An 11,008-nucleotide genomic window follows, 5' to 3' on the forward strand; every position below is an offset into this window, starting at 1 on the left:
TATGCCTGCTTCGGTTGAGGGGCTAGTGCGCCTGCTTCGCTCGATCGTGGGGTTGTGCCTAATCGAAGGATTGTTGCGCCTGCTTCGTTCGTGGGGATACTGCGCCTGCTTGATCGAACGTGAGCTTGATGTGCCTGATCAAGTGGGACCCGCCGCGTGCCTGCTTTGCTTGGGGCCGGCTGTGCCTGCTTTGACCAATATGGGGATGGATGCGCCTGATCAAGTGGGACCCGTCGCGTGCCTGCTTTGCTTGGGGCCGGCTGTGCCTGCTTCGACCAATATGGGGATGGTTGCGCCTGATCAAGTGGGACCTGCCGCGTGCCTGCTTTGCTTAGGGTCGGTTGTGCCTGCTTCGACCAATATAGGGCTGGTTGCACCTGATCAAGTGGGACCCGCCACGTACCTGCTTTGCTTGGGGTCGGCTGTGCCTGCTTCAACCAGACACCTGTTTCCTTACCCAACACCAGACTTGCCCCTTGACCAACACCGACCTTGCCCTGACGAACGCCGGCCTTGCTGATTTGACGAACCCCGACCTTGCTGACGGACATCCCTGCCTTGACCGACACCGGCCTTGCTGTATTGTTTCGTTCGAACACCGGCCTTGTCCCGTACACCAGCTTTGTTACTTCTAGCAACACCGACCTTGCTGCTGTGACCAACACCGGTCTTGCTGACGAACACCGATCTTGCTAACCAACATCGGTCTTCCCTTTGCTCGAACGTGGGGCACAAGCGTGCTTGCTTTTCCAACCTTGTATGTTCGAACATGGTGTGGGTCCCGCTGTGTTCATGTCCTCCTACGGCCAAGGGAGCATGCTTCACTGAGAATAATGTCGATGCCAAGTCAGGAGGTGTTGACAGCTTTTCCTATTTACTTCAAGGTTTGTCATGCTCCGCTAGGCCCTTATGAAGGATGGATGATACGTATGTTGAGCAATGAGTACATCAAAGATAACTTGACTAAAGTGCAGATTATTGATGTAGCTTACGTGTTGAAACGACTCGAGAGGATGTTAAAGTGGCTTCCGGTGCGAACGTTGAGGTGGATCCTGGAGAGAGTGTTGAGAGCGCTGAAGCGGATTCTTCTGGAGCGAACATCGAACCGGTCCTGGAGAGAGTGTTGAAGAGGCTTCTCCTGGGAAGGCGTTGGAGTGTCTTCCTCTGAAGAGAGCATTGAAGAGGCTTCTTCCTTAGTTTGATTCTCCCTCGCGAATTGCATGCTTCTTGATTGACCATCTCTCCTGTGTTGAAGAAGTACCTTACTCTGTTCGTAGTGGTTGTTGCTATGGTGAATCTCGGGCACTAGTATCAACAAACGAACAACGGTTCTTAGCAGCAGTTGTGATCAGAGGAGACTGGCAGGAAGAGGCGTGATAGCTTCCTTGATGTTGCCTCACGAAATGAAAAATAGGGAGACATTCCCCTTCCCACGAGTATCCACTGATCCTTCGACTTGATAGACGTTGTCACGCTGGGTTCATGAGGCCATCTTTTCGTCTGTGTTGCGTTTCATAGATATCCAGGAATATCGCTGGTTTTTGAAAATACGTTTGCTCTCTTGATTATATCCTCGTCTTTGGACATCTTGGAACATAGCGTGCTTGCGTATCTCAGCATCTTTGAGATGGGTAGTGCTAAGCAGTCCCCAGTCACACTCCTTGGGAGACGAAATTCTGAACGCTCTCTCATCGATGTGGTTGCTGTCGAGCCGGATATGGAATATCTTGGACGTTGTTTCATCATTGTGGTAGTCGTGCATGTGGTATTAGAGTTGAAGTTGGCAAATTTGAACGCGCAGAATGTTGTATCTCGGTGGTTTTCCTCTTACTGCTTCAGCGAAACTGGTAGCAGGGCATATGCTGTTGCAGATGAGTGTTCAACAACTCCAGAGGATGACCAAAAGCGCAGATTCTCCAACATAGCACGATATACATGCACCATCGTCTGATAGAGTGACTCACCCGGATCTTGCTCGACATGACGCGTGGGCATCGTTATCTTCTTGAGGCTGCTCCTTTGAGGTATCCACTCCAGTGGAAGATTACCATCATAGAGCGTTGATACGTTGCACCGGCATTCTTTAAACCAAATGGCAGTACAGTATAATAAAATTTCCGAGAGGAGTTCGAAAAGCTATCTTACTTGCGTCATGCTCGTACATCCTTATCTGGTTGTAGCCGCTACATCCATCCACGGAGGAGAACATGCCGTGTCCGCTGGTTGCATCTACTAACATGTCGATGTTAGGTAGAGGAGAATCGTTTTTGGGGCAGCATCTGTTCAAGTCCATGCAGCACCTTATCTGTCCATTTTCCCCGTGTCTGAAATGCGACTCCAAGAGAATATGTCCCGGTACTCTTTGAGAAGTTCCACGAGCTTCGTGCGTTCATCCGTACACAAGGTTGAGTTGATGGAGATAGGACTAGGAGATTCCTCAACGATTTCAATCTCATCAGTTGTGGAGTTAGTGCCATCTTGCAGCTGTTGTGGAGCATCTAGCACTTCTTCTTGTGGTTGTTGTAGCATTCCATTGGGTGGAGAGACTGGGTAACAGTTTCCCCTGCTAATTGATAATAACAGCGTCGGTATACCGTTTTCATTTTCTGGTCACGACTCGCCACAAAAGTTCGTTCCCTCTTGGTGTGAACATGGGTTTCGGCTTCACTTGATGAAGAAGAATGTTTCGTCATCAAAGATGCGTCGTGGGGCTTAGCCCTCAATGATGTGAGTCGGTCCTCCTCCTGTATTGACGCCCATGTGGGGAGTGGGATGCAATGGACTTTTTCTGATTCTTCCTGCGGAGCTTCCCTCGGTTCGAACAGTTCCACTCCGCATATTGGTGCGTATGGAGACAATGATGCAGGAATACAAACGACTTCTTCATTCAGCATAGTCTTCAGGCATTGGTGATATGTTGAAGGGACGATCCTATTTTCATGAAGCCATGGTATCCCTAGTATCATATGGTAGTCCGTCTCCTTCTCTATGACTTCGAATTTCACTTTTGACTGAATGGGTCCTACTAATAAATTCGGATTGACATACCCGTATGTGCTAGTCTGGTTTCCTTCAAAGTCTGTCATTGTGGTAGGCTGCCGTACGATCTTGCATGGGCGGATCTTGGCTGTCCTGAGAGTCTTGAGGGTAATCACATTCGAAGACGCTCCTGTGTCGATGAGGGATCTCTTGAACTCTGAATCTTTGATGCGTGCAGTAACATGTAGGGCCCGGTTGTGACCTTCTTCTGCCATCATGTCGTCATCTGTAAATGTAACATTATTCACAGATGTTTCTGGTACGTTTGAGACTTCTTGACGTGGAGGATTTAGGTGCACGTTCAGGGCTATCTGGTTGATTGCAACAAACGTCTTCGCCCGCTGATTCTTCGAGAGGTGTAAAAGTTCACACAAACTTTCTACTATAGAAGCCGTTTCCTAATCCACTGGCCTCCGGTTCGTTGTGAAACTATTGACTTGAGGAGGATCATTGTGAGGATCAGTCCCCAGTGTAGGAGTCTCCATGACATGACCGCTCATATCTGATGTCATCTTGATGAGGAGATGTCGTTTATCGCTTCTTTGATCAGGTCCATGTAGGCCCGCGCCGCTGAAGTACCTGCTCCGGGTGCGTTGAATGCGTTCCTTGTTGGCTCTAGGGGCTGTCTTGGCTCTTGTGGAAACCGATCAGTTAATATCTTGAGAAAAGTGAGTACCTCTTTCTAAGTTGCAGCCATGTCCGCCTGTGCCTTAGCAAGGACTTCTTGTCTCTCCATCAAATCCACCATAGTGATAGGGGGTTGTCCTCCTATGGCTCCTCCGGCCCCTCGTCCTGAGGCAGGAGTGGTAGTTTCCCTGGTGAAGGACGGAGGCGTTATACTCGATGAGACGCCGGGATTTGCAGCTGCTCTGGCTCTGGTGATAAGAGGCGTCAAACCCAATGGAATATCTCCTCCTACTCCGCTGGTGCTGGTGGTAGAGGACGTAATTCCACGAGATACATTGATTGCATTGACAGGTAACACCACCAATCAGGATATCAACGATGAGTGTTGTCGGTGCTGGCTCCGTCGGGATTGGTTGCTGATTCATACCTAAGATCCACCATTTTGCAATATGAACAAATTAAAATGAAATTGAAAATTGATTTTGCAACCGAGAGACTAATCTCCCACTGTGGTCGCCAATTGTTTATGGGTGAAAACTATTTCTGTCGGTTTTGGTAATTTGGGGTGTGTGGATGAGAAATGAATCTAAACCCTAAACAAATGCACTGCACGGGAGTGCTTGTGATTCGAGAAATCAATCTCTACAACTATGGCCTAAACCAAGAAATGGTCGTTCCAGACTTGCTTCGGTCACAAAGTGAAGGAGATGGGGTTGATCTTAGGAAGGGAAGCGAAGAAGGTGTTGAGATTGTGAAGGTGTTGGTTGTGTATGACTTGTATCAGACAGTTGAACTGGCTTGCAGAATGAAAGCAATTATTTCTGGTGTTGGAATACGATTGTATCAACACTTGGCTTCTGTCTCGTTTCTTGTTTTGGAAATAAGGAGGAGAACCTATTTACCAAGTCATTGAGCCTTTCCCACGTCTCTCATGGGAAGTGGAGTGATGGAGTAGTGGAGTTGTGTGTGTTACTGTCACACGACTAGTCTTGCCCACTTCTCCCATCATCACTAACCGTCCATGTCTTCCTGACACGTTCTTGTGATGGTGCGTTGTGCGCTGCACGCTGTAAACCGCCAGACCAATACCCCAGTAAGTATCCCCCAGTTTGTGACATGATTAATGTCTCGAGTGTGTGGATCGTGGGACCCACAGAAAGCAGCATATGATGCTAGATTAAAAAACTAAGTTATTTAAGGAGTCGATATTTATGAAATATCGTGTGTATTCTATGCATGTAATGCATCGAATATATTCAGCATGTATGAAGCATCGCTGTTTTAAGGCTTAACGGAGTAAGTCTCGGATTAAACATCTTCAAATAGCATCACGTCCAGCCATCTTCGAGTGATCGTTTGGAGGCTGTACAGGTAATCCATGACTTGGCCGATCACTTCGTGTGGAAGAGTGATGGAAGATAATCGTGGTGATGCCTCATTGGTCGCCTAACTCCTGTCTTAGGCTGTCCTTCCAAGCTGGCAAAGTTGGACGGACGAGATGACTTGCGACCCACATCAGCGACCGTCGGATTAGGGTTTAGGAGGTGCTCAAACACCAACCTTTAGCTTGGTCGAATCCAAGCATGTGACACGATTTTGGCAAGACCGATCGGTCATGCGTGTAGACGGCATGCCGACGTACACGTTCGTACCTCACTGTCCCATGGAGATGCGATCTAAGCCACTCAATTTGTCCGGCAAAGTTGAGTGGTCGAGATCAGTTTGCAATTGGAATCGCACGACCATGCCTAGTTTGGGCGCACGAATCGAGGCGCCTAGCCATGGTCGGTCTTGGCCGATTGGTCACACATGTAGACGGGCCCACGGTGATTATATTGACATGCTTGGGACCCTTTGAATCTACATCTACACCCTCCATCTATGCCTGCGAAGATGGATGGTTGTGGCTGATTTGCGACACAAGTGATGTGTCGTAAACCCTAATTAGGGTTTCATGTCCACGCTACTTTAGCTGGACGAATTGGAAAGCCACGCTTCTCTTTGGGGAGGCCGACCATGTGGGGCCCACATTGCACCGGTGGTGAACATGCCAATACCTGCCTGAGGGTTATGGGTCCGATCTAAGCCATCCAATCATGCCGGTGAAGTTGGATGGTCGTGATCAATTTGAGACCTTTAGTGGAATTTCCTACGACCCTTTAAACCTCACGCCGGCCGAACTTCGGGCAACCGTACGTGATTATGTGGCTAGGTCAGGGGAGGATCGATTATGCAGGCGTGAAGGGGGTCCGCCGGTGTGCAGGACAACGCTTGTCCAACCATCCATGGGACGATCCACGCCGTCCAACCATGCCGGTGAAGTTGGACGGACGTGATGAATTTGAGACTGCCGTAGGCGGCCTTTATTCGTACAGCTCCTCCAAGCTGCTCCATACCAGTCTGGACATCCCACTTCAGGCTGGTGTTCGGTGGTAATTTGGGAGGCATGGTAGGTATTCGACCGACCAGGGCATAAGCGGGTCCGCTGGTGGTCATTCCGGTGGTAGCCTGCTCCTGATGAGGATCGTCTAGGCTGGTTAAATTATGCGGCCAACTTGCGTGGTCGTGATTGTTTCTGAGACTGATATTGACAGTCCAGATCCAAATATGCTCAATCGGGCTAGTATAACACACCGAGAGATGTATGCTCAATCGGGCTAGTATAACACACCGAGAGATGTAGGCTCAATCGGGCAAGTATAACACACCGAGAGTTGTGGCCTATTCGGGTATTTCGTGCATGCCTCCTTATTGACACTTGGAGATTCGTGTTACTCTGCTGAGAGCAATACTCAGTCGTCATGCCGCACCAATAATGAGAGTTCTGGGAAACAACACAGGAAATACAAGGCTAATCGCGCATTAATTAATATTGCTATAAATTCATAGGGTATATGGGATTGTTGCTACATGCTCCAACCTGGATGAATTTTGTGTATTTAATTCACCGAATGGTGGAATTGTTGCCACATGCTCCATTCTAGGTGAATTAGTAAAGTGAAGAAGTTTTCATCACTTATCAGTGGCTTTACCCTTTGTAGGATGTCAGCGCATAAATTTGGTTTTACAATTTTAGCCCTGAACTAAAATCCACCATCAACAATCATGTCAAAGAAGTTACCAAGCCTCAAATTCTTTTTTGAGAAGATGGAGTAGAGACATATATATGGTAAACCAACATAAAAGAAGATGCAACTGAATGTCAAATTTGATCAAGGGAGCATGTTAGAAGACAATGGGCCTCTACCTCCGGATTTTTTTAATGTTAGGGACCAGTGCAAAATGCAACTTAAAAACATTAGGCATTAGCATTGAATACCTAAGTACTTGTCAAGATTAGCCGCAACTTGAACCTTGAGAGCATTAGCCATCCCTTTGGTAATACTCCTTCCCAGTTAACTTAAGTAAGGAGAGTGGATTTGTTGACATTATTTCTTTGGCCTGTCAAGGAAGAGAACTTGTCCAACAAAGATCTAAGATTGAGTGCATTTTCATAGTTTGTCTTCAAAAAAATGATACCGTCATCAGCAAACTGCTTCAATTGATGCTGACCATGATTTTTAAAATCGTGCGATTTGCTATTCGACTGACTATATTTGAAAAATAAGCAAGTAGGTGCCTTGTGGAAATCGTGAGCCGGTGGACAACAGGGAAACAAATGTGGTAAATATTGATGCTTCAAAAGATGAAAGAAAAAAATGTGGTAAATAGGGAAAACCTAGATAATTCGTGGCGTAACTCCCAGTCATCTGTCAAAAGATGTGGGGTACATCTTGAAAAACAATCCTATCTAATTTGGTAACAAGACTTGCAAGTTCCCCCCAATCTCGTGTTTGTGATCCTCAACACCAAAAGTTGTTGGAGAAATTTAAATTCCTAAATTTGTTTGAAACCCTCGATTCCTGCAAAGATCAGGAATCTAGTTAGTATTTTCTCTGTAGCTACAATGGCTGCTTCTCTGCAACTACCAATCATTTCTATTATCATTACTTTGACCTTAATTTCACTAATACCCTTCTCATCTTCTCTTCCTTTCATCGTTTTACATGGTATACATACTTCAAGATCCAATATATATTTTAAGTTTAGGATTATGAAATTCAGAGGGATTTATTATATATTGTTATTGCAGGAATTGGAGATAAATGTTCGAATGGAGGAATTTCGCAATTCACTGAGCTTCTTGGTACCTGGTCTGGTTCTAAAGGCCATTGCCTGTAAGTATGCTCTTGCAACCATTTTTCTCATTTAGTTTAAAGATTCATAGTTAAGGCATGTTGAGAGCTAGAGACAAGGTCTATGAGTTTGTTTGAAGCCCGTGTTTTGATGTTTAAGGATCTATTAACTGTCGCATGGCGGTAGTTGGGAAGTAACCCATTCAACTATTCTCTCTAATTTTCATTCCCATTCATGTAGAGAAATTGGAGATGGATCATGGGATTCTTGGTTTATGCCTCTTATGGATCAGGTAAGTGCAGCACTACAAATACCGTGATTGCTTGTCTGATGTTATTCATTGTCTTATAATCCTAATTTATATTTTCTTTGTGTTTGCAGACCCAAATTGTTTGTGATAAGGTGACACAGTTGTTTTGCTAATATGCTGGATGTGCATTTGAAGTCTTAAGAAGTGTTCATTTTAAGTTCGTTGTTGTACATTTGGATTTACAGGTGAAGAAAATGAAAGAGCTTAGTGACGGTTACAACATAGTTGGACTCTCACAGGTGATTATATTGCTATTGCATGCTCTTCGGAGTTGTACACCTATAGATTGTATTAAGAAATGCTAATTAATGCTTCTATTCGCTAAGGTGTAATATATGGATAGAGATCTTAAAACCTTTTTGTTGTTTTGACAGGGTAACATAATAGGTCGTGCAGTTATTGAATTGTGTGACGGAGGGCCACCTGTAAGAGTTTCTTTGCATATATTATCCATTGTCCACTTACATTTTTCTAAATTAAGGACGTCCTTATTCTTTTGTTAAGTAGTCACTTGTAGTTGACATAAAAATTGCTCTTGGAGAATAATATCTGTGGTAAGCTATAGGGCGCAGGATAATATCTGTGGTAAACGTTAGCTACTGCATTTAATATGCATGTATTGCATTGGTCCGCAATTGGGGTTTGATTCAACTATTCAAAATTTTACAGTGAAAGGTCCATTCAATGCTCCTATGCTGCATATTGGCATAACTATCTGACATTTTTCAAACCACTAGGTTTTGCACTGTAACAAGAGTACTATACACTGACTCTTGATTTTCCATGCCAGAAGTGGACAACATGTTTGACATTATGGACACTTCCTTGGGTTTCTTTCACATGATAAGTAGATGCTTGTGTACGTGTAGTTGCAGTTAACTGTTTTTTAAGATTATATTTATTTTCTAAATTAATTCCTTCTATGTAAATGCAACAAGTATAGCTTTAACGGATCAAATAACTTAAAGGAAAGCACATATACATTGGATCTGCCGCGTCCAATGTATCTCTCCATGTCTGACACCTGTTAGCAGTGTCCAATGTTACATTGGATTTTATAATCGTCGTAGCAATACACAACTCGATCTTTTTTTTGTGAACAACTTGAATCACTTGGTTCACTGTTTAGATGAATGATATTTGGCACATTTTCCATAATTCTGTAGGTTAAGAATTTCGTTTCAATTGGTGGTCCTCATGCTGGTACTGCTTCTATACCATTTTGTGGAGTAAGTTCTCTTGTGCTTTTTGTTAACATTTCAAGATATAAGAAGTATATATATATACGGGGGTTTGAACACATTCAGTGGGATATTTATTATAGTATTGTTAGAGATCGATAGTGGAAATCACTCTATCCAACAATGTCCATCAAAGACTAATAGTGGTTATTGGTTAAGCTTACTAACACTGCTTTTTTTAGCAGTCTAGCTTCATGTGTATTCTTGCAGACAACTTAATGAAGTTAGAGATTTACACACCCTATGTCCAGGTTTTCTTGATTCTCTTTTCTATGTAGTTGTTTTATTATTTTCTTTAAAGAAAGCTATTTTTTTTTATTTCTAATAATCAAATTAATTTGATTGACCCTGTTATGTATCTCTGATGCTGTTATTGCAGGATCATTTGGCACCCAGTGGTTATCTAAAAATTCCAACTGTGAGTAAAGTTCTTTATCATGCAGTATTATAATTGTTGGTCCATATTGGACTAGGTTTTTGTGTATCTCTTTATTAAGCTGCTCTATGAACAAACAAGTTTGATTTTTAGAGCATCAGTACAGAACAATTTCTGTAACCCAAGGAGAAGACTCTTTATTAATATACTGTGCTAATGAGAATATTATTTCTTTCTAGGATATTCCTGACTACTTAAAAGGATGTAGATTTCTTCCCAAGATTGACAACGAACTTCCTACAGCCAGGAACTCAACATACAAGAGTCGGTTCACTAGCCTAGAAAATCTGGTTCTTATCATGGTAAGTCTAAAAATATTCTTGCTATGTTTGTTTCTTTTTCCCCCTTGATATAGCTAATGGATGTCCCATTTTTGTGTATGTGATCAGTTTGAGCATGATACAATTTTGATACCAAAAGAAACCGCCTGGTTTGGATATTATCCAGATGGTGCCTTTGAGCCAGTTTTGCCTCCTCAACAGGTAAGGATTCTGCTAGTGAACTTATGAAAAAACTAAACTCTACTTATTCATCAAATCGGCCGCTTCATTCCATGCAACTATCATTCGAGTTCATTCTTCCTGCAGACTCCACTTTACACTGAGGACTGGATAGGCTTGAAAACCTTGGACGATGCTGGAAAAGTTAAATATGTTAGTGTTCCTGGTAACCATCTCCAGATATCTCGTAGTGGCATGAAGGAATATGTTGTGCCTTACTTGAAGACACATTCCCAAATTAAAACAATTCTGGGAAAATCATCAGTCCAACTTCTTCAGTCGGTCCAAAATACCATGGCGAAACTAATTGGACTGTAGAAAGGTCTATCGTTGCTTTGCAAGTAATCCCTTATACAGCATGTGAATAACGTCAGCACCTAAATGGTAAAGCGTTCAAACTTAGTGAAGAATGATATGTTTTTATAATCAAATTCAACTTTGCATATCAGGATTGTAAATAAAATGCTTTTGGAAAATTTGATCCACGAAATTCAACTGGCAACAGAATTACTGATCCACGAATTCAGAAAATTTGCTGAGATGTATATCAGGATTGTAAATAAAATGCTTTTGGATTAAGAAAGTTGGTTGTGTAAATACTTGCTTTTGCCAAGGAACATATTGATATTAATGCGTGTTTGTCGGTTTTATCAAATCTCGTCCAGTTTTATGGTCTTCA

The 11,008-nt window shown here is 43.5% G+C and overlaps 1 protein-coding gene across 2 annotated transcripts; it reads left to right on the plus strand.

The window, feature by feature from the left end:
* Window positions 1-7,418: 7,418 nt before the first annotated feature.
* On the plus strand, window positions 7,419-10,984 carry LOC113297163 (palmitoyl-protein thioesterase 1-like). Of its 2 annotated transcripts, none has more exons than XM_026545579.1 (12): window positions 7,419-7,715; window positions 7,799-7,883; window positions 8,083-8,134; window positions 8,224-8,244; window positions 8,338-8,391; window positions 8,527-8,577; window positions 9,319-9,381; window positions 9,576-9,644; window positions 9,773-9,811; window positions 10,009-10,131; window positions 10,219-10,311; window positions 10,417-10,984. In XM_026545579.1, the coding sequence occupies exons 1-12, from the start codon at window positions 7,613-7,615 to the stop codon at window positions 10,645-10,647; spliced, it is 984 nt and encodes a 327-aa protein (XP_026401364.1). In that variant the 5' UTR covers window positions 7,419-7,612; the 3' UTR covers window positions 10,648-10,984. The 2 variants fall into 2 exon arrangements, with proteins under 2 accessions (XP_026401364.1, XP_026401365.1); XM_026545580.1 differs by having other exon boundaries at window positions 7,534-7,715; window positions 9,579-9,644.
* Window positions 10,985-11,008: the final 24 nt, after the last annotated feature.

Source organism: Papaver somniferum, chromosome 7 (assembly GCF_003573695.1).
Source record: "Papaver somniferum cultivar HN1 chromosome 7, ASM357369v1, whole genome shotgun sequence".
Classification (NCBI taxonomy): Eukaryota; Viridiplantae; Streptophyta; class Magnoliopsida; order Ranunculales; family Papaveraceae; genus Papaver; species Papaver somniferum.